Source organism: Adelges cooleyi, unplaced genomic scaffold (genome assembly GCF_023614345.1).
Source record: "Adelges cooleyi isolate 19-005CV unplaced genomic scaffold, UGA_ACOO_1.1 ACOO_flye_CR_arks_rails_tigmint_CR_PRNA_30, whole genome shotgun sequence".
Lineage (NCBI taxonomy): Eukaryota > Metazoa > Arthropoda > Insecta > Hemiptera > Adelgidae > Adelges > Adelges cooleyi.
The window spans coordinates 22,622,219-22,646,359 of record NW_026095971.1 but is presented as its reverse complement, the minus strand read 5'-3'; the positions used below and the strand labels follow the sequence as shown (position 1 = coordinate 22,646,359).

The 24,141-nt window shown below is 31.3% G+C and overlaps 1 protein-coding gene across 6 annotated transcripts; it reads right to left on the bottom strand.

The window, feature by feature from the left end:
* Positions 1-1,779: 1,779 nt before the first annotated feature.
* On the bottom strand, positions 1,780-23,437 carry LOC126839351 (uncharacterized). Of its 6 annotated transcripts, none has more exons than XM_050574632.1 (28): positions 22,732-23,437; positions 22,465-22,609; positions 20,451-20,517; positions 19,993-20,013; positions 19,166-19,236; positions 14,177-19,068; positions 13,745-14,110; positions 13,482-13,685; positions 11,594-11,971; positions 9,817-9,912; positions 9,159-9,260; positions 8,405-8,499; positions 7,735-8,134; positions 7,478-7,650; positions 7,270-7,399; positions 6,849-7,003; positions 6,630-6,779; positions 5,961-6,561; positions 5,311-5,870; positions 4,649-4,969; positions 4,312-4,502; positions 3,993-4,231; positions 3,678-3,904; positions 3,238-3,605; positions 3,030-3,153; positions 2,767-2,874; positions 2,594-2,705; positions 1,780-2,213 (listed from the first exon to the last, which is right to left on the bottom strand). In XM_050574632.1, exons 1-27 carry the CDS (start codon positions 22,778-22,780, stop codon positions 2,598-2,600), a joined length of 10,341 nt encoding a protein of 3,446 aa, XP_050430589.1. In that variant the 5' UTR covers positions 22,781-23,437; the 3' UTR covers positions 1,780-2,213; positions 2,594-2,597. The 6 variants fall into 6 exon arrangements, with proteins under 6 accessions (XP_050430589.1, XP_050430592.1, XP_050430590.1 ...); XM_050574635.1 differs by having other exon boundaries at positions 8,429-8,499; XM_050574633.1 differs by lacking the exon at positions 19,993-20,013 and having other exon boundaries at positions 22,732-23,436.
* Between the last annotated feature and the right edge of the window lie 704 nt (positions 23,438-24,141).

Sequence of the window (24,141 nt, the reverse complement as noted above, 5' to 3'; positions counted from 1 at the left end):
CGCATGTGATTAAGATATTTTCTGAACTATTATTATCTATAGGTAACTTCTTAGTAGATACTCAGATATTGCTAAAGTGTTAAAAATAAGTCTTAGACAGTTAGCAGTGTTGTAAAATATTTCCATATTCAAACAACTAAATAATAATTCAATATTATTCTTCTTCACATCTCTGTAAGAGTTTTGGTTGCCACTTTCACCGACTCCTAAAAACCTTTCTAAGATCCTTTCCTCCCAATCCGTTACTTCAAAATTCTAATCTCTTCAGATCTTGACGCACTCTATCCATCCATCGTTTCTTTGGCCTGCCTCTGTTTCTTCCCTTCTCATTGTGTGTCCAAACTCTAAACCACTGAATTCCTTGCCCCTTTACGTAGCTTGTTATACAAAGTACCTACCTACTTTGGTAATTTTCCTTATTTTCTTCTACGCCATTTATTTATTGAGGGATCGAAAATTGGTCCACATATTGTTCTCAGCACTTTATACTCAGTGTTTTTGTTCGATTTGCACTGTCATTGGCCATAGGTTGATGTTGGTCTTACAATAGTCATGTATATATGCGTACTTTTGTTCCTCTAGACAATAGTTTTGATTTAAAGTATTTAATGAGTGCAATAAAAGCCATTTTCGCTTTGACCAAGCGACTGGCTATTTCAGCACTCCAGTAGTTGTTACCAGTGATCATTACTCTTAAATACTTGAGCTTTGGGTTTTCTTGAACACATAATTCTCTACCATAAGATCTTCCTCATCTCTAACCGCCAACGTTTCCATTTCTTTCGTTTTCTCCTCGTTCACTTATAAACCAATATTTTTTTCTTCATGTATGAGTGTTTTTTTATTTCACACTGTTTTTTCTTTATTTTCTCCTACTAGATTCAGATCATCTGCAAATCCAGTGGTCCTAAGAATATCTTGGACAATACCTTATACGTTGTGGTGTTCAGTAACGATAATCCACTGAAATGATTGCAGCTCATCTTATCTCCTTACTACATTCGTCTGGCAATTCTTCATTCCGTATGCGTTTGCACGACTCGTAAATCGTTTAAATCGGACTTTAAGTGAGAAATGGGAAAATAATGTTAACGAGCTGAAATAATTGGGATAATGGAAGTTATTGAACAAAAAGGAGAAATTTGAACGGAGTGGACATTTTAAGTATAACATAGTGTACGGGATAAATATGGAGGATTAGGGGTAATATTATAAACTTCAGCCGATTCAAGATTACAATTGTTTAAGATCAACTATATGGGCCAGGAGAGACAAGCAAATTTGGCCATTTTTTATCTATAGAAAATGAATTAGTTGATGGAGATATCGATTTTGGCAATCGAATCGAGAAAAGTACAATTATTATTGATCTGATGCGGTCGAGTAATGCGCATCTAAACTGAATGATTGCATACAGAAGACACTGAAGGATGAGCAGGACCGTGGGTCACTGTGCTGCAGAGTAAATAGGGCTTTGACCAGGCAACGGTCAGGTCAGGTCAGCTCTCTCGAATTTTTGAAAATGGTAAATTGCTATAATATAGCATTCCAGAGTTGGGCAAATCCGAATTTTAAAAATCCTCAACACAAACGCTTTAAAATTTTGGAAATCCAGATTTTCCCAACTCGATGGAATCACTATAGTTCACATTTTGGGACAGACGCCGACCCATGAGAGTGGAGTGGGTGGAAAACTTTAAGTCTGGGTCCGACGATGAGGTGGTTGAGAAAAAAATACAAATTAAAATAAATCATTTTAACTTTGGTATATTTGTACAAATCAGTAACAGAAAATAAAGTTTCGATAAATATAGTATACTTCGAAATACAACTAGTATGTGTAGCACTTAAAAATATTTTAATGTAGAATTCATTAGAAAGTTTGCAAAAGAAAAATATACTTTCTATCACTTCAAAGATGATGAATTTCAATTAAAAAAAAATAAATAAATAAATAACCTAATACTAAAACAATTAGCTTAAACAGTCTTTTAAACATATCTTTTTACATTTTAAATAAAATAGGTCAACAAACAAATTAGCATTAAATAATTTTTAATTTCTCAAAGTAAAAACATTAGTTATACCTACAATTTTAATACTGGAATGAAATAATAATTAATAATAACTATTATTATAAGGAAATAATAATATGACAAAAAAAAAATCCATCAATCAGTCTTAATATCATCGTAATATGACACTTTGGTTACCTGTAAACAAATATAATATAACTATGCTGTACTACATACGAGTAGTCTATGCTGCATTTAGCATTGTATTAAACTGTTAACAAATATATCACATATACTAAAATATCTAGATTTTTAGATAGTTTAATTTTGTGAACAATTTAATTTGACGTCAAATTAAAATCTTTCCTTCTATTAGTGCAATTTGCAAACAATATGAATACATGAACTACGGACAGTTATTAGATGAACATCTTAAGAGCTTCACAATAATAATAATATAACTGCGATTAGTAAAGTCCAACTCATTATTACTCATTTAAACACGTATTGGTTGAACGCATTCAAAAGTTAAGTATTAATAATAATGTTGTGTTATGTTAACAGTACAAGAATATTACCAAATTATTCATCGTCTGAATCATCTAGTGTAATAACTTCACAATCAGTTTCTTTACTAGTGATTAATATTGTTGTCTCACGTTTTGCTTGGTTATTACTTGTACTTGGTGCCTAAAAAATTAAATAATAGTTAAAATTTTTAATTTGATATAGTTTATTATCTTTTACTTACACCAGATAATGTTGGAATAGTAATATTTTTTGCAGCTTTTATTTTTACTCGTTCTTTGTTCTGTAACTTTTCCAATAATGCAGTCTGATGTTTGATTACTGCGTTAACCTGAGAAAAAATATTCATTTATAAATCAACGGTAAAAAAGCCAGTACAGTGAGGGTCGGGCCATAGTAGGGACGGAGCTATGTAAAACTGTAGACATACAAATACCGATTACTGATTTACCAACTAAGTACCATCGTGTATTAAAACTAAATTACCCAATTAAATTTGTCAGCATCTTCTATTTTTTCATATTTCCCAAAATTCTTATGCTTTTTAACATGCCAAGCCATTTTCTTTGGAGATGTGGAAATCTCAAAACATTCCATACACTTCCATATGCTACACACACAAATTGATACCAGTTAGTTTTTAACAAATTTTTTAAAATAACGTAGTGTTCAATCTATATTCATTAGTGATTACGTTTTGTAGTCGATTTCTTTATACAAATGTTCCCGAAATTCCATAGAAGTTGAAGCGGAAAAAACGTTACATTTGGGACACAGGTAATGGCCGTTTGGCATAACTGTTCCCAAGCTATCTTTCTTGTTAAAGGTGTCAGTAGCTGTTCTTTGTTTAAAACTCCGAGCTGGAGAATTTTTAGCCGCTTTTGTTGGACTCTTAGATACAGCACGGGTTTTGGTCGACTTGCTTGTAGAAGGTACCGACTCAATGGGAATACCACGACACGTAGACGGCATATGTGCTAACTCAAGACTTTCTAACGCTTGGTGCTCTTGAACATATTCCGTAGCTAATGGAACACTGTTATTGAACTGTTCTTCGCAAATCTGTAGAAATACATTGTTATTTTTTATTAAAGAAATAGGTTTTTTTAAATTAAATATATGTTGTAAACATACTTTTTTGTACACTTGAAAACATTTAACCGGTGCTGAAGGGTGTTTGGCTTTAAAATGATCTTCCAATATTTTGTTATCATCGTCGTTGTATTCAAATGTACAATTGGGACATTTAAACATATTTGACAAGTCGTGAACATAATGAATGTGAGTTTTGATTTCATTTTCTGTAAATTTGTTACCAACATTACAGATATTGCACACCCATTCTGCAGCGGTTGATGATCCTATAATAAAAAAATAAAAATAAAGGTTTTAAATAAGCTTTTCACATTTGTAACCGACCAACGCGTTTAAAATATGTGTCACACATACCTTGGCTGTTGCTGGTGTCGTCAGCTATTTTTTTTCTTAAAACAATAATCTTAGATTCATCGCTTCTGTCGACTAGTAACAAATGTAACTTTGTCATATGTATTTTCATTTCGTTGCAATTGTAGTGCATGTATTCACAATACGAACAACGATATAAATTCTCGCTATGAAGCATCAGATGATATCCAATTTCACTTATATTCACCATTCTATCAAGTGTCGCCGGACAATGAGGACATCTACCATCACATCAGTTAGAAATAGTTAAGAAACACAATAATTTGTTTAGACTGTTTCAAAAGTAGTGTATTGTACTCACAAATAATACGGCAATTCTGGGTGAAAGACTGATAAATGATTTTTAAGCATTACTTCATCTACGCCAGTAAAGGGACAGTTTTGACCTGAACACTTGTATCGTTTATTTTTCGTTACAAATTGTGGATGGAACGATAAGTTCTTATATGAAGGTACTTCAACTATTTTTTTGAATAGTTCTTCAATCTTTATCTGGAAATATGTTTTATAATAAAAATACCATAACATATACTTATGAATGAAACATTAGAAACAAAAAATATGAAGTACAACATAAATGTTTGGGCGGTTTCTACAGTTAAGCTTAAGAAGAATGTGCATTCGAATTAATCCACTACCTTTTCATTAGACATAGCTTCAACTGAACTGGCAGCTAAATTTATCATTTTGTCAAACATCAGTTCTGTCTTGCCAACAGACGGTACAGGATTAACAATGTCTTTAGTTGTACTTTCTTGCCCTTTTTCGTGCTTTTTGAGATGTATTATAAGGTTTGACCGCACTTTGGTACTGTACCCACATACTGAACATCTGATGTTATCGGTGAATATATGCGTCATTGGAACGTCGTCAACCGTTTCAGGTGAAAAATACAAACATTTTGTTTCAATTTTTGAAATCTTGGTCGAGTTTGCAGATCCACTAATATTGGCTGCAATCTAATGTTTTTTCAAAAAAAAAAAAAAAAAACCCCAAACTGATTAAGATAACTTAACTATTTTCTAATTCAGAAATTACAACAAAATGAATCCAACTTTAGACGAGTTGTCGAAAGCACAAATTGTCATAGGAGTTAATGATAGTGAACTGCTAACACGTTAACTAAAGAAAGATTTTTGAAGTTAGAGACTATCGCAAACTACTGACAAGCAAAAAAAAAAACAAGCTCAAATCGATAGGAGGTTAGTTCAGAGGCAAGAACTTTTCCAGTCGATCGATGAAATGACAAGAAAGAAGTAAAGAAGGCGAAAGTAACGTGAACAATACAAGTTTAACTAACATTTAAATTTTCAGTCGAACATTTTCTCTTCGTAGCCGAACGCTGTCGACGTTGTTGAAAAGTGTCTTGTTGGTCAGTTACTTTGACAAGGTATTCACTTTGGCGACTGCTAGCTGTCGGTGGACTCGTCAAGAACATCTCGAATTTGATAGCATTATGATCATTTTTTACATGATCAATTATTGTGGTTTGAGTGACTGCAGTAAATGAACATTCGTTACAGTTATACTTGTTCTTCTTGTTTATTAATGTATTAGGGTATGTCACAAATTCATCTCGTTCATAATCAGAACAGTTTGCATTGACTGGCAGATTTTTAAAATCACTGATTTCGTGTTTGTCTTTCATATGTCTTTCAATACTACGTTGGGTTGGAACATAGAAATTACACATAGAACATTTGAAACGATTCGGACCATGCGTTTTTAAGTGTTCGATAAAAAATGCGATATTTTTGAAAGATCTTGTACAGTAAAAACACAGCTTTTCGGTTTTACTAGTCCAATATACACAGTGAATTATATGGAGTTTAAAGGCATCGCTTGTTAAGAATTCTTTTGCTGTAACAAAAAATGAAGTATTATACATCTTTCAGTCGATTCGCCATTATTATTAAAAGAAGATAATACCAATTTTAATCATACACTTACCACAATGTAAACAGTAGTATAATTTGTCCAAAGCCACGTGAGGTTTCGTAGAGATCTTGATTTTTTTCATTTTAGGAACACCGCAGTATGAATTTTTCCTTAAACGCTTCTGCTTAACAGAACTCCCAGTACTTCCGTAAATGCTCGTAGAATCAGATTCCGATATTGTTTTGCCATCACCGTTGTAGTTATAAACATCATCATCATCATCGTTGTTGTCGTCGTCTTCGATAACTATAACCTCATCATTGTCTGTTTCCGCCCAAGTGGCATTTACTTGGGCTGTTTCTTTTATATCATTTAACATGATAAATTCATCGTCCGGTTTCGTTATAAGCGATTCGTCATTCATCATAGAAGTTTGGTCAGGAACTGTTATAACAATCGGATTAGTAGTCGATTGATGGTTACTGTTAATATGAGCAGAATTCATTGCAGCTGCAAGGACGTCCGGACATTGCATTCGTCGTTTTTTTGTTCTGTGCGGCATAATTTCTGGCAATGAGTTAGTATCAGCAGGGAGACTCACTACTTGCACAATACCATTGTCTATGTCTTTATTTAATCGCAATATTTTCAGATTTTCGATTCTTGAAGAATCCTGAAATAGTATTTTAATTTTATTTAATATCAATATTTAAAATGATTAACCATTTAAAAGTAACTTACGCCATCTGTATTTATCAAAGATCGTTCTAGACATAAAGAGTTGTACTCGAAATGTTCCATTGCCAAGTGTATTATCATTGAGTCCAAATTTTCCGCTCCGAATAAACAGAAAATACATTGGTACAAATTTATAGTGTGAAGCTTAAAGTGCTAAAAAAAAAAATAATAAAAAAAATTATTTTTGTTTTCTCCACAAACATTTTTGTAACCTGTTATTACCTTAATCAAATTTTCTAGTTGCAAAGCAAAGCAACCGTTTCCGTTGTCATTATTATTATCACATATGTAACAACTAAATTTATCACATCGTTGGTGCTCGACATTTGAATGTGTTATAAAATCGTCAACCACATAACAAGAAAACAAGCAGTGACCTAAAAAAATGTTATTAGATTATAAAACCACTAAGTAGTTAAGTGCAAAGGAAACAAAAAATACCAAGAGAAATGATTGACAAACTTTTAATAGTTAGTCAAAGAATACTGAATAGCTATACTAGAATTGAAAAGATATATTATATGTCCGAGTAGAGGATATAAGACTTTTAATAAGAGTATTTAATGTTAATAGGAGACGCAAAAGAAATAATAAAATATAGTGTCCAATAAAAAAAATTAAAAAGAATAAAAAAACTACATACCGACGTTACAAACGTATGGTAATACAAATTTTTTGTAATCTACAGCCAACACAGATTCTTTGGAACTTAAGCTTTGATTGTCAAGTTGTAGTTGTAGTATTGAAGGCTTGGCTTCAGTATGGAATTTCGACTGAAATAAATGTTGTAATTAATTTTCTTTTAAGAAAAAAATATTCATAGAAAACATTGTTACTAATTTTATAGTTACCTGATGTACCAAAACGTGTGATGCTGTGTATGCACGATAAAAACAATACTGACAAAAATATAAACAATGAGTATACCTCTCGGAAATATGATTCGCTAAGGAATTTGCATCATCAAATGTTTTAAAACAATAAACACATTTTTTGAACTGTTCCGTGTTGTAAATTTGTTTTTCTAAAAAATAAAAATAAAATAATTGACAAAAATTATAATAGAATTAAAAGTCTATTGACTATTTAAAAATATAACATTAATTACTTTTCTTTTTTTCTGAATTACAATAATGCAACTCCATGTGTAACTTGAAAAGTTCTATACTGTTAAAAATTTTCGAACACGATCGTTCAAAACATTTGAATAGGCCTAAACGTGTTGGCACAACCATCATAGCTTGGAAAGCTAAATCAGTTTTCAACACATTAACTGGCAATTCACGGAACTGTTTTTCATAGTTTTTATTATAATCGGTCTCTATTAAATAATATGTGCCATTATTAGGATCCCCATAATTTATTATTTGCTGTCCTGGTTCAAGATGCACACTGTAGTCTGAATTCATACTTTCACAACGTGTGGGTAACATCATCCACGTGCCCAATTTATCATCGTCACCATTAGACTTATTAGCTTGAAGTTTACGTTTCTTTGTTTTGTAACTCTAAAAAAACATTTATAAATACCATCAAATTTTACAAGGTTTTAAACATTTAATGTATTCTCTACAAAAAAAGGTAAGCGCCTCCCCCTCTTAATTACACATAGACATATAACCTAAAAATAAAAATAGTAAAATTTGCTAAATTACAATGTAACAATTAAGACCAATTAAGAAACATATTTCTAAAGACAATTAATATCTTTAGAAATATGTTTCAAAATGTTTTTTTTAATGGAGTTGCTCATGTGTATGTTAAATTACAAATTATACCCTTTTTAAACTCTGAACATTTACTATCTTAATTGAAGGAGGTGGTTCTGTTGAGATGCTGTTAGGCTGATGTGTATTGAAATCCATTTCATTGCCTAAAATATAAAAAATACCATTTTTATTAGAGAAATACTTGTTTAGTGCCATATGTGGTAATTTTAAACAAATTAATCAAATATAAATGCAATTATTTTTAAATTAAATTCATTTAAAAATTGTATTTAATTAAAATATAAGCTTTTAATATAAAGTTTTTTTCTAGGCTATCTGTTTTATTTGCTAAGACTATACTGGATATATCGTACAGGTATTTCTTTGCAAACAAACTATAAAAAACCTACGTACAATATTTAGGTTTGCCCTAACCAGCAGACTAGGGGCACACTCTAAATCAAATATATTAATCTAACCAATCGGCCCTAATAATTCTTAGGGATAACACCAGCCGTTCATAATTTGATTGTCAGTCAAACAATTATTCAATTATTTTAGTGTGGATAACATGTTTATCACACAATTAAAGAAATCATTTATAAAATTGTGAAGAGTCACTCGTGGACTTGTGAATTTATATTATTAAAAACCAATGGTAATAAAAATAATTGCATTTTCCTAAGTGTGTATATTTGCTAAGCTTAGTCCAATATAGCGAAATATTTTCTTATTATCTTTAAATAAAATAAAAAGGAATCACTAAAATATTAAAAAAAAAAAAAATCTTGTTTTTTTTTTTGACTTTATAATATGTTCTTACTTGATGTCGAAGTTAGTGAAACATTATTGGCTATGGAATTTATAGCTATGTTAGTGTCGACAACATCAGTTCCGTGTTGGTAGTCTTCGTTGTCAATGACATCTAAATATAACATACAAAATATTTATAAAATAAAACATTTTTTATATTTTTTTTACATAAAAATAATAATATACATGCAAATATTCGTAATGAGAAAACAAAAATTCAGATTTCTAACAAACAAATTGTTCAGCCTTTTTAATTCTATTATTTTTTACCCGACTGGAGACATCGAGTATATTTATTTATTCTTACACGTGTTACTGACAGCTTGTGTTGATACTTTGGTATTAACCAAACCAATTTGTATCGAAATTAAGATACAAATTTGTATGTTATTGTTATTCTAATTATTGTGTTAACTACCCATTTAAATTCTCTCAACCCCGTTACACTATCTACTCATGTCCGATATAAGAAAACAGGTGGACATAAAAGTAAAACTATATTGAGACAACAGCTCAAGAAGGTGATCTTATCCCCCATATCCCCCCTGTAAATATGATACTTGTATGAGCCCTGGTAGTTAATCCATTTTTATCATAAAGAAGCGATGTTTAAAAATTAAAAACATAATCGAGTATATTTTGCTGAATAATTAGATTTATTAATTTACCTGAATTATTTTCTGTAATAGTTTGCTCAGCTAATACTTCATTGGTAATCGATTGATTATTTGAACTTCTTATATTATTTTCTACTGGATGATTTGCTGGAAAAAAAAAACAGTCAACCCTCAGCAAAATTATACAAGGATAAATGTTTATTTTACATTAAAGTGTATGTAGACTAAAAAAACAAATAAAATTCCATATTATTTATAATTTATGTTTAACTACTCTAACTAGATGGCATAAGTTGACATGTAATTTTTTGTTACTTTTGATGTGATTAATTATTTTAAAATAGGTATTGATGTTCATTAGATTTGTGTAAGCAACCGAGTAATTTGAGAGGATCCGACCAAAAATCAATTTTTAGTTGAATTTTAAATTGCAGGTATGGGTATTGGTTGTATGGAGAATGTTTACAATATTTATAGAATAACAAACATTTTTTTTAGAATTTTATAATCAATTTATTTTCCAAAAAGTGATATTACACCAACTTGTGCCACCCTACCACATAACTGTTGCTATGAAAGATACCATGAAGAAATAATATGTCTTAATTTAAGTAATTCTATTTCCAATAAAACCATAATGACACATTAGTATTTGATTTTTAAACATAAATTAAATTATACAAAAAAAAGCTCTATTTTTCTAGAAAAAAAAAAGTTTTCAAAACTATAATACATTTTAAGCCAAATTTCCAGTAGCCATAAAAAATATCTTATATCTAACTATAGATGAAATTGTTTGTAAAATAAAAGATTTTAAGCACCACACCACAGTAATTATGTACAAAACTCCCAAAGTAATAAAGCACTACAACCACATGTAAATATAATATTTAATACTAATATATATATATATATAGTACATGATCCACTTTCTGCAGACAACATTGTGAACATGTTTATTTTAAAATTATAAGTTGGAAAATGGTATCAAATAATAAAGATGTTGGTTTTATTCACCACTCACACTTTAGTCGAGGATATAATCGTATTAACAATACTATAGTAATCACCGATAATATAAATTGGTGGAAGGGAGGTATGGGGGAACCCCTTCAAGCCTCACATTCGTAATTTGTTGTGGGGCTCCAGCCTCCCAACGAACTTGACCACGCTTTGCTTACGCTAATTGTGTTGCTTAAATATGAAAAAAAAAAAAATATATATATATTGCAACAGTACTACTTTTAGTTGTTTGGACTGTTAGACCACCTGTCTTAATAATCTTAAAGTGTAATTATTCAAAACTTTTTGCTAACCAATCAAAATGTTAAGTAAGTTATTCCTCATTTCAAAAGTAAATAAAATCGATAATGTGTGCATTATAAGATTCAAATGTTAGAGAGATCTAGAAACAATTTAAAAGGCAAATATTTGTAAAATGGTCTAATTGAAAACGTTGTCAAAAGAGGTAGTTTACGTTAATTGGATCAGTCTATCATTTAAAGGCTTTTTTTTTAGGTATTTTACGTTCCACACAGTAGCCAATAAGTAATAACAAAAAACAGATATTTGTGAACAAAGTCATCTGGACCAACAAACCACCTTTTTTTTTTTTGTTTATGTATTAATCATTAAAAAAAAAATCTAGTTTACTAATTCAATAAGCTAATCAAAAAACAAAAGAGCTTGAACATAGAATTTCAAATGCATAATATAAAAAGTCCAACATATAAAACCATGCTATGCAATTAGTACACGATAACTTTGGAATTGACATAAATAGATTTTCAATACAAATAACGCATAGATACTGTGACAATTTACTTACTAGTAATAATATATCGCTTGTCCTTACAAACTATAAAATGATGGGATACCAAATGTTCGAGGGCATTTTCCAAGTACAGGCTACTAATACTTCTCCACAATCCATGGCCACATATATTGCACATGCCATCCCATGCAGACAATTCATGGTTTATCTTTATATGCTTAGCGAATTCTTTGTAGAATTTTGTGGAAAAATCATTTACACACGAGATCTCCATACATTTGTACAATAACGTGTTATTCACTATTTCACAATTGATATTTCCAACTACAGCTTGCTTCAAATTGTCTTTTAAGGAAAACACAGAATGGATCTGTTTACACAGATGTTCTTCCAGTCCCTCCGCAACGTTACTTTTTAAGTCATTACTATCACCTATTGTCCGTGATTCAAAACAATTCAATTATTTGTTATCGACTTCATACACTCCTTTTTTTTTTTTTTTTACTATAGTAAAATTTGTATTCATTCTAAATTGTAAAGTTTTTACACGCATTATATTGAAAAAACTATATACTTAAAATTGACGACCTAAATGTATAAAAATGTATTTACTTATCACATTTGTTGAACTTAAGCATTATGATAAAATTAGATATATTTTGCTATAATTTTATGCACATTAAACAATTAAAGGAATTAATTGTAAACTCTATACTATACCTTCAGACGAAAAGAAATATTAAAAAAAAATATTCTACCTTCTTTAAACAATTATTCTAAAATATAAAAAACAATGTTTTATGCATACACGTCATTATCAAAATATTTTTTGTTAAAATTATTGTAGTGTTTTAGGTACAATACTCGGATAACTCTAGCTATTGTATAATAGACATATTAAATTTAACATAAATATGGCTATAAAAAATCATAATGACATAATATTGTTAAGAACTTTTACATCGATGCCAAAGGTAAATAGAGTAGGTATAACATGTACCTTAAGTCAATAACCTCAGCAGCAGCAGCCAACAACAAAAACATTTTAATTTAAATTTAGAAAAAGCATGTATTACACTTTTGAAGTTTCAAAAATATGATTTAATCATATGAGCAAGGACAGACTACTTAAAAACTGTTATATTTTGTATACAATTAAAAAATATATTCTGTTTTCTCTTTTAAAATTAATTCAAAGTTGTTTAAAATTAAAAATTAAATTATGATTGTAGTAAATACAATCACTAAGATAAATGACACGATATTGAAAACCAAAAACTTGTGTTAGCCTATTTAAAAAAAAAAAAAATAAATTCCAGTCTTAAAATTTTTGTTCAATTTCTGTTGTACAGCATTTTGTAGCACAGAATATTTCAATAAAATAAATAACACTATACATGTGTACATTGAAGTCATAAATCATGATTTAGCAAATATTAATTTGTTATTGTTTACTCGTGTTATAATTTAAGTGTAAAATATAATACACAGTATGTTCGATAAGAAGTAATAACATGCAACCGTAGTGTGCATTTTCGAAACACACATCACCTGTTCAGTTAGAGATGTGTTCAAATATTGTTATTAAACAATCTCATACAAACTGTGATCATGCATAATCGTATAAGCTATAGGTATTAGTGCAAGCAAAATTATAAAGCTAGTAAATTGTTTTATTTTATTTTTTTAGAAAAAATTATCATAATGCTTAGAACATTAACGGGTTTTAAATTTTTAATGGCATAATAAAACATAACATTTTCTGCGCTGGCACCCAGCAATAAAACAATTTATGAAAAATGACTAGAACTCGACCCATCCTGTTAGGCTGTACATAAAAATGTGTGCTACTGTACAATAAACTTTAATTAGGACCAGTTGCTTCACCTAAGCTATGTGTAATTGGCGCCACTTATGTTTTGTAAATTATAATTTTACTTACAAATCGTTGAAAGAGTGTCGCCGGGTAAATGACGAACCCGCAACTTTACTAATGGCTTCTGCTGATTAGTCACGACGTTTTCAGTATTTGGCTGTTGATCAGTCGTGACGTTTTCAGTATTTGGTTGTTGATCAGTCGTGACGTTTTCAGTACTTGGCTGTTGATCAAGTAGATTTTGTTCATCGTCGACATCATCAATGTTTGCTGAAAAATAAGATGTTCCGTATAACTATAACTCGCAAAGCTATTTTAACAACACATACATATATCGAGTTGTTTGTCTTCATCCAATATCAAATGGCACGAAACCAAATGTTGCAGAGCATTGGGCAAGTGTGAACTTTTAGAATTTGTTTCTACTGTCTCTGCACAGATATCGCATACTCCGTTCCAATTTACTAGTTGATGACACGTTTCAATGTGTTTGGAAAATTCATTAAAAAACATTGATGAAAATCGTTTTTTAAAGCATGTAGGAACCATGCATCTGTAAAGCAGAATGGAATCTTTCTGTTCACAGCTTATATCGCCAACTGCACAGTTCGTACAATTGTTTTTCAGAATATATTTGGGACAAACTCTTTTTGGGTTACTTTGCGAGTTCGAATCACTGGCATTGCTCTCCAAACCTGTTGATAAAAAAAAAAACATTAAACAACACTAATGAACAATAAAATACTAATTACTTTACTTACTTCTATCTGTTAATTGTTCAACGTGTGAAGTGCTCGATACACTTATCACTTCTTGATCTTCACACGCTTCATTTTTTATAGATTTTGGGTTAGTGAGAAGTTGTTGCTTGGCTTCAGCAATAAGTTCCAACATCCTGTTTTTTGTTTTTGGATTACAGACTTCTCCGCTTTTAGTTTTTATTTTATTTCTCAAATCACTATTGTCTGGTTTGTGTTGAAGAGGAGGTCGACACCCTACCAAACTGCTATAATCTATATCATTATTGAGTAAAGAATTACTACTGTCTTCATTGAACGACATATTCACACGTATTACAGTCCAATAACTATTGAGCTTTTTATCTTCGGCAGAATGATGACGAACCATATGTCTAATTGTGTTGTTATAATTCAACTGAACGAAATTGCAAAATGGACATAGGTATCCAACGAGGGTGTTACTTTGGACAGGATTTGGGTAAATTAGATTAAAGATGTCATCAGACCTGTCATAAGTCGAATGAATTTTAATATGCTCCTCCAAGTTGCTTTCGTCGACGTAAACTTCATCACACTCTTTACATTTATACCGATATTCACCGGTGTGGGTAGTGATATGATCATAAAACTTGACGATATCATAGTAGGTCGTTCGACAAAAGACGCATGTAAAATAGTTATCGATATTTTGATCATGTATTGGTATTTTAGTTTCTTCGACGTGTTCACAATTCATGAAACCTAAATTTTCCCTGATTGACTCGTTTATTAATGTTTTAGCGCAACTATTGGGTAATCTAGATGGTAACACCTCCTCCTCCGTGTGGATTTGTTTATAGTGATGAACAATAGACTGATCGGTACTACAGTAATCGCAAAATTTGCATTTCATCATAACATTTTCAACGTCCTGGTAATATTCTTTGTCTGTGTAATCAACTTCCTGATCAGTAACATGAACAGAACTGTTTTTGTTTGTTGTTTCAGATGTTATATATTTTTTCTTATTCGACATTGGCTTTTTTTTCTTTATTTTTTTCGACAATTTATATTTAGTTAAAAATGTTTTGTATTTTTTAGGTTGACTGTCGTCATGTTCATTGTCCGTGGTCATTACTGTATCCTCAGACAATTGGCTATCTAATTCTTCACAAGCACTCTCAACAGTAGGAGCGACTTCAACGTTGATTATAGACATACTACCTTTAGGACCTGGTTTTCTACCTTTCTTCTTTTTTTTTGATTCTTTAATAGACACACGTTTGTTTGGTTCAACGTCAAACTCAGAGTTTTCCATATCTTCTAGCCTATTTTTTCCTACGGACGCTAAATTATTGGTACCCGTATAATCGACAAGTTTATTGGTCCGACAGTGGCGCTCATTAGACAAATTTATAATAGCCTTAACATCATACATATCGCTAATGTGTGCATGAAGTTTATCTAATTCGGTCTGGTATCTCATTTTCGGTTTGGTTTTTTTAGGATCACATTTATTGTCCACTACTATATTATGAGTGTTTGTAGAAGTTTGGTTTATAGTATCCTCTATACTGCCCGGTTCGTCCGACTTTTCATTTTGTAAACTTACTGTACTCTCATTCAAATCATCTGGTCTCAATGTTTCAGATGTTTCGTTAGAAGTATTTGGTAAATCAATTAATGAAGTAGAACTTGGTATATTTTTATTTTCTTCAGGCAGCGTTGATTTGATTACTTTCTTCTTTTTCTTACTTAACTTAGGTATGGTAAATCTTAATTCTTCATTGTTCTGTTTAGCGTTCAACATTTCTTTTTTTTTACTTAATGGCCCAACAAATACTATTGGTGGCTTTTTAGTAACTTTCTTTATACATTTAATTGCAGAAATATTTTTGTTGGAAGGTTCTCGATTAAAAATTTCACTGTTTATCATATTCTCATCGAGCTTTGGAATAACTATTTTTATTTCTCTGAATTCAGTAGTCTGAGATTTATCTCCTTCCGAAACTTTGTCATTTTTCGACAATTTATTTAAATCAAGCGAGTTTTGAAGCGACTTGGGGTCATGTTCTGGATGAACTGAACTAGCGTTGTCACTATCATTATCACTCGAGTCATTTAGGCAATTTTTAGTCCTTTTGACATTCATCATTTTACAATTAACTTTAAAGCTGTCATCGTCTGAACTATTAACATAATCGTTATCGTCGTTCGAAGCAGAATCCAAATGAGTCTTTTTCTTTTCTTTCATTTCATGATTCATAATTTTTCCACCTTCACTGTTTTTAGTAACTTCATCTTGAATTTCCTTGTTGTTCATATTATTTTTATCAACAGGCTTACTACAATTTCCACTTGAACCATTTTTCACGCTATTACAATTTAAACTTTCATCATCTGAATTATTAGCTACATCATTATCATTTTGTGAGGAACACTCCATATTGGAATTTACGGTTTCTTCTACATCACGATTAACATCTTTTTCACATTTATCATTTTTATTGGTAGTTTTATGACCTTTGGTATCTAAACATTCTTTATTAGAAGCAGTAAGTTCATCTTGAGTTTCCTTGTCGATTATACCGTCCCTATCCAAAAGCTTACAGAGCTTATCAATAACACTTTCATCTTGTAGCTTAGTGATTACCGACATAAGTTTTGGATTTGATTGAGCAATAAGATCAAAAAGCAAGTTTTTAACGTTAGGATTATTTATTAGTTCCCCGGTGGAATTAATCTCACTGGAAGAAATAACTTGTGACGATTGTTCGGAAACTTGGCAGTTAGATGCTGTCACTGAACAAGTGGAATCCAGATCTTTTGATGTTGATGATATAACATTTTGTCCTACATCTGTTGAATCACTATCAGAGTTTGACTTAGTAACTGACTCTTTATTATTTACTGTCAAAACAGAAGTTTTATCATTAACTTGTTTGTCAGATTTCGACATACTGTTTTTTTCAACAGATTTAATTTTAACGTCATCACTTTTCAATAAAGTACTTCTTGTTCTAGTTCTCGGTCCTCTTACATCAAGTTTAGAAATTTGTACAGCTTCTTTCACAATTTTTTCAAATTCTCTTTCCTTGCTATACTTTTTGGGTTTTTTAAGTTTACATGTATCCTTAGGTTTCTCAGGATCATCGACAGGTTTTTTCTCTTTGGCAACTTGTTCAGTTTCATTTTCACTATTGTTACTACATTTAGTATCACAAATCTGAGTATGCACAGATTCGGTTTCAGGTAAGTCACTTGGATTTTTTATAGTTTCTTTAGAAGCAACAACTTCTGCACTGGCAGTGTCATTTGTTACTACTACTTCCTTGTCAGTATCATTACCAATATTGACATCGGCATTTTTAACGCGTTTATTAAGTTTTGGTATTTTGAAACTTTTAATTCCAGATGAATCCTTTATTACTCCAAAAGTATAGTAAGGATTGCTGCATGAAGACTTACCTTTCTCACCGTCGTGAACGGATTTTTCTTGAACTTTACTTTTACTTCTATCATAGCCTTTAGAAGAATTTCTATTTAAAGATTCTTTTCCATATTTTGCTTCTCTATAATCTTTGTAACTGCGGCAATGTTTAGTTGCACCGTAATCTGTTCTCTTCGACTGGGAATCTCTCCAATTAGGCTTATAATCATCATAACCATGTACTTGTTCCCGAGGTCTCATTAAAACATCACTTGGTAAATTACTCATTTGTTTTTGTCCCGGAGAGTAACTTTTTGTGTGGTCCAAGTTCTGGTTATTACTATTTGGCCTATATTGATTAGATTGACTTGGATTTCTATAATTTGATAGATAAGTAAAGTTTGGGTCGTACAAAGCTTTCGGGTGTTGCTGATTAAATGGCATCTGCATATTTGTACAGCCAGGAGGCATTGTCAAATTGGTCTGTCCACTAGCCAGTCCTGATAAAGGATTAGTTTTACTATTATAAATCAACGAAGGTTGCATGAGCGGAGGGATAAGCGGTGGGATAAGTGGTGGAATCGTACTAGTTTTCATCACAACTTTATCAGAACTCGTCTGAGATTTCGCCCTTATCCGAGGATCACGAGGAGAGACTTCTGGGGGTGGCGGCTGCTTACTGATTTTAGATTCACTTGGTTTAGACATTGCTCTTAACGACTCTATATGAAGTGATGACCGGACAACTTTAGAACTTTCTAAATCAAGAAGTGTGCCAGGCTTTAATGCTGAAATGTATTTTTGTTTTGGTTCAGTCGATGGCTGTCCGATTTTATGCAGAATGTTTATGTCACTTGTCAATTTATCACGAATACTTAGCGGCTTATTAGACGATACATTAATATTACCAGAGCACGATTGTGCTGCTGGTTGTACACTAATAGTTATATTTTGAGATTCGACAATTTCACTACTGTTTGGTGATTTAGTCGATGTATTTGTTACTGATAATTTCAGCAGACTTGACGGTGGTAAAGGTGGCGGCTGCATTGGTAAATTACATGATTTATTGATGTTTACATTTTTTAAAGCTTCCTTTACAGTATTCAAATCAACACAATTTAATTCGACACCCTTCAATATATCCATACCAGCTTTTTTTTCCTTAACTAAACCATCTAACACTTGTTTAGCAAGTTCCTTGATAGTCGATTCACTCATCTTGTCAGTCGTATCAGTGTTGCCTAGTTTTTCCAAAGCTGCATTAGCAGCGATTCCAATGAATTTATTAAGTCGCAACCGACTATCTAAAAAACCATTCGAATCGCAGTCTTTTGAACTTTCAGAACATACATTAGAATCTGCATTCGTAAGTAAATCGTCTTTATTAACCCATTCAAGTTCTTGTTCATTGGAAAACGTGTTGTCTTTACTAGTACTAAACAATGTAGCCTTATCTAGTTTTTCATCAAGACTATTTAACATAATTTTTGAATCCATATGCCTATAAAAAATACATAAATTAAAAAAGAAAAATGAACAAAAATCATATATTTAAATAAAATAATATATCGATATCTTAAGTAATAAAGGAAATGTACATAGTATTTTTTTGTCCATCCTTTGGTTGGTCATTCTTCTCCGCTTTATTTTTTACCAGTGAATTTATATCCTGTTGAAACATAAAAATTTTTTTTTTACATTTAGCATTTTATTAGTTGAAATGACACTTGCATTCTTACTGTATTAACTAATAAACTAAATCATAAAAAAACATTATTTTCAAGACAAATAATTGTACATCATTAAATAAGTGACATGCATTATATTTAATAAAAAAAAAATTGGTATTAATAACACAAATTCAAATTCAGTAAATCATTCAGTACTAAATACATTTTTCATAATCCAAATTGCTTAATGCATTCTAAGTTTTTTTATAAAAAAAAAAAAAGTCAAGTACTAGAAAGCTAGCAACTTAATAAGTTTAGACAGCCACTGTTTAAAACAATCATTGGTCGGTGAATATGAATGAATTTTAAAGTTATCACTTTAGGATACTTAAATAAAATACACATTTTATCTAAATCTACATGCTATATTTAAAAAAATGTATAATTTTTAAAATTAATATATTTTTAAATGCCTGATGTGCTTATAAAATTTACAAAAATACTTCTCAGCGACCATAGAATGTTTCTTCTTAGATCAACGACTCAAAACAAATGTTATTTTTATAACCAATATATTAATACTATAGAAAATGTATATAATACTTGAAAACTAAATTTGCATTACTTAGGGGTTGCTGATTTTATTTGGAAAATTAATTTATTTTTACAACCCCCGAAAGAAGCTTGTGATATAGCAACTTAAAAGATTCTATCTACAAAACCAAAAAAATGCATATTACTTATAAAACCCATACCTTGAAATCTCCACTTTGAAGCTAAAAAAAAAAATGTAATATTAATATCCCAAACATAAAATTCATCACTATAATAAATTTGCAACGCTAAACAAGCTAATATCAAAATTTAACGATTATAAAAAATGTAATGTACAAATTAAGTGAAAAATTATCACGAAAGAAGAATAACTTAAAAATATAAGTCTATTATCTGATAAGAATAGTTGTATGCTTTCAAGTTTAATGTATTCAAATTATATTTTATTTTTAAAAACTAATAATGATGAATACAAGTAAAACTTGGATCGGTTAATTTATTAGGAGAGGAGCTACTCAGACATTTAACTAAATACAGTATACTCTTTTTAATCCCAGAATAAAACATACATTTATTTAAGTGTATTATGTAATAAATATTATATAACATTAATTTTTGTTATTGAGCTAAAATAATTAAATTAAATAAATTAACTTACTTCACGATACTTATTGTACAAATTGTCAATTACATTTTGGCAACATTTTAGTTTAGTAGCGGGTAACCTAGAAATGAAACAATACAATTATATTTCTTTAAAACAATAGAAAAAATAAGAGTTATGTAAAAAATCTGCTATTTAATATTTTTAAATAATATGACAATTTGTGTACTAATTGTATGCTATATAATGATCATCTTTATAACAGGAACCCCTTAATAGCTTATGTTAAAATTTTAATATACAAACAAAAGAAACATAGTAAATAGTCTATTACTATACTAACAATCATTTAAACTCATCTTATTAAACAAATACAAATTAACTTAAATTACAATAATTAGTCTTTTTGGGCAAGGAGAAAAGAATTTTTAAAAAAACCATATTATTGCTTTTTTTTTTTAATTTATATGATGTCAAACTGAGCAATAGATATTTTTAATTTATGAGTTTTTTACACAAAGTCTTGAAAAATGTCATTTGGATATCATTCTATAGCATTAAGTGGAGTTTTCGCCATTTCACTCTGAACTCTTTCAATATTTTATTTAAAATTTTAGAATATTATATTTATATTAATGATCTGTGAGGTTAAACACACATACAGTGCATATTATTGGAAGTATTTACCATAAATAACATGGCAAAGCCATATCACCTAATAATCTGAAACATTATACATAAAACTTTAAATTATTACTTAACAGCCAACATTGCAATGTAATATCATTTTTTTTTTTTTTAATTAAAAAATGAAACTAAAAATGTTGTTTCATAACCACAAAAACAAGGACTATGTTTTACATGTATTACTGTCAATCATTAAAGCCTAGCAACCCATTCATCGGAGCCAACCCGTGAGTCGTGACAATGAATCTCATTATTATTATGATTTTTAGATAACAAAATATGAAAACAAGTACTAGTTCTTGAAAGAACAAATTATCATTATAAATACTATTTCTTGTCAAATATATATAATTACTTTATTAAATGAGTGTAACATTTAAACTTTGAATTCATTAGAATTAGTTAATTAATAGATGGTCAGAATATTTAGTGAAGCTCAAAAACAATAACTCAGTCATGAAAAAATCACAAAAACAGTTTTTTCTAAAAATGTGTATTTATATTTGTTGTGTACATATTATAAATGTAAACAATAACTGCACATAAATTTTTACCACAATACACAATTTGTATTTTATTAGATTTTATATAATTGAAATTGTTGATTGATTTATATGCAATCCCATTTTCTTTCTCACACCAAACATAAATTAGCAGCTGACAGACTGGTTCAAAAAGCAGTTTTTTTTTTTTTAATTTCATTCATTAAGTTTATTCTATCACACCCTTTACGGACAGCCAAAACATACAAGAACAGCTTTCTATAGCACTATATCAAACGTACCAGTGTTTCTATAATTGGGGGACTACAAATTTGACCTGGGGGGGGGGGGGCCCATTAAAAATATTATGAACCCATAAGGAACTTCAGTATTCACCTAACTCAAGCCCATATTGGAGGTCAATGTCCCTTGTATCAACCCCCAAAGTCCGCCTATGGTTTTTCTTTTTAAAGATAAACTTAACTTCTTGACCAGAACATGTTTTCTAGTAATATATTTGCCAAATTTGGTTTTTCAGTTTCAATTTGCAAAACTGGAATAAATTGGTTTTTAATGCATATAGTTTGACTAATGTTGACTTTGGTAACCGGTTTGCAATTTTAAACATCACCTCGGTATGGTAATATAAATTACTAATTAGCTATTATCCATATGCTTGCATGTATAATTTTTACCAATATAATTGTACCTAAACTGTAGAATATTTCATTTGTACACAATCTCGGTTTGAATAATAAATTAGATATGTTTACACATATTAACCGTTCGTTTTAAAGAACGTTTTGAAGAAAGCAAAACACGTTCAAACGTATTATTTTGCTGGTTTAATGTGTATTTAAAAAAACAAATGTATTATGTAGTTTAAATTGCATGCTAACTTTTCTTTTTCCACCATATCGTACAAAGACCGGAGTTTGTCGAGATGCGAATCTTGTATGTCCAAATCCTTGTAATTGTTGATGATATTTTGCAAAAACGGCAAGTATTTCTTGAGGTCTTCCGCCAGCTCTTCGCATTCGCTGCCTGTCAATAATCAACACAACACGTCCAATTTGTTTTTCAAATCCGTCTCTCGCACACAACCGGCAGAATTATTAGCAAAATTCAACCGGAAATTAAAAAAACAAAAATAGAAAATACTTTACGTTTAGCAGGCGTTCCTTCGCCGTCTTCGTCCGGACCGGTACCGTCCATTGTGTGCGACTTAATTCCGCGTCTTAAACAATCATGACTGTACGGCGGTTGCAAGACGTCGAGGGCGGTAACGCGCCGATACTTGGACGGCAAGCGTCAGTCCCGACCGGCAAACAACGGCAAATGATGACAAACGTTGTAAGCCGCGGTACAAAACGGGGTGGGGGTAGAGGACGCGACCGCTGCACAAGTACACTCACGAGGAACAGAATGCTATACGATAGTTGTTACAACATACAACCTACATGACCACAAAGACGCCAATAATAATAATTCCGGTAGAAATAATCTCGTGCACGCCGGCCGGAATAGCCCGCAGGTAACCGAAACGCATAATAATATTGCACACACACACAATGCGCGAATATTGGCGATAAACAAAAGGGAACTGTTTACCGCGACGCAAGAGAGGCACAAACACACGTTGACTGTGGAGTTGAGCTGAGCCTAGACACCGCACCGCGAACAGTCGATCAGACAATGCACACTGGTGCCCGGCGGTGTACATACGCGGTACCCGGTTCGGTGTGCGTACAACAAAGCGTTTCGTTACACAACCGCGACGGTCAGCCCGATTGGTCGGCGGCAGGAGGGAGGGGACGAAACGATATCTGTCGTCGGCCGTCGGAACTGCGACACTGCGCGTTGGGCGAGCCTCGGCGATATTTGTTACGCGGCGGTTCGGTTCGGATCGACCGACCGCTTATTATTGCTTAGTCGGCGCTCGTTGTCTGAGCTCGTCGGTCGTGCCGCGTGCGCTCGACGCCGCCTTGTGTAAGTGTTCACCGCCACCAGATGCCACCAGTGCCGCCGCCACCGACCGGTTACATCCTACGTGGCACTGACAGTTTTCATCGATATACACACTATAGAATCTGTGACTGTTCCCACTTGCCGTCGTGTAAATACCGCCTTCGATTGGACCAGCAGCGGCAGTTGTTTTTGTTTTTTTCATAATTCATTAGGTGTAGTAGTAGGTACTACAGTTTTATAAATTATGATGATGTAACACGTTTTTTTTTAATATTTGTTTAATAAAATATACGATTTGGTTTATTTGTGATTTACTTTTTTTTTATTTTTTATTATTATGTATTTGTTTGCATTGATCGTGTTTTTCGGTTTCCGTCCGCCGCGCGCCACGCACACTTTTCGTGTCGGCTGACACATAAATCATATTACATAACGTGTTACCGACGAGAAAAACAATTTTCACATTTTTATTGAGCAAAACAGCCGCAAAAGTGCGCTTTACCACGCTGTTGTGTTACAATATCACCGTACCTGTTGTAACATATGTGTAACACATGTACTACATAATACGTTTACAGCGAACAACCCAAGCCGCCGTGTGCTTACCT

Bases quoted from the DNA above. Each gene is read 5' to 3' on its own strand.
- LOC126839351 (XM_050574632.1), bottom strand. From the start codon at position 22,780: ATGGACGGTACCGGTCCGGACGAAGACGGCGAAGGAACGCCTGCTAAA. The intron at 20,014-20,450 runs GTAAGTTAATTT...TTTTTTTTTTAG, and splicing joins TGTACAATAAGTATCGTGAA to CTTCAAAGTGGAGATTTCAA. The intron at 3,154-3,237 runs GTAATCACTAAT...TTGTGTGTGTAG, and splicing joins AAAGAAATCGACTACAAAAC to CATATGGAAGTGTATGGAAT.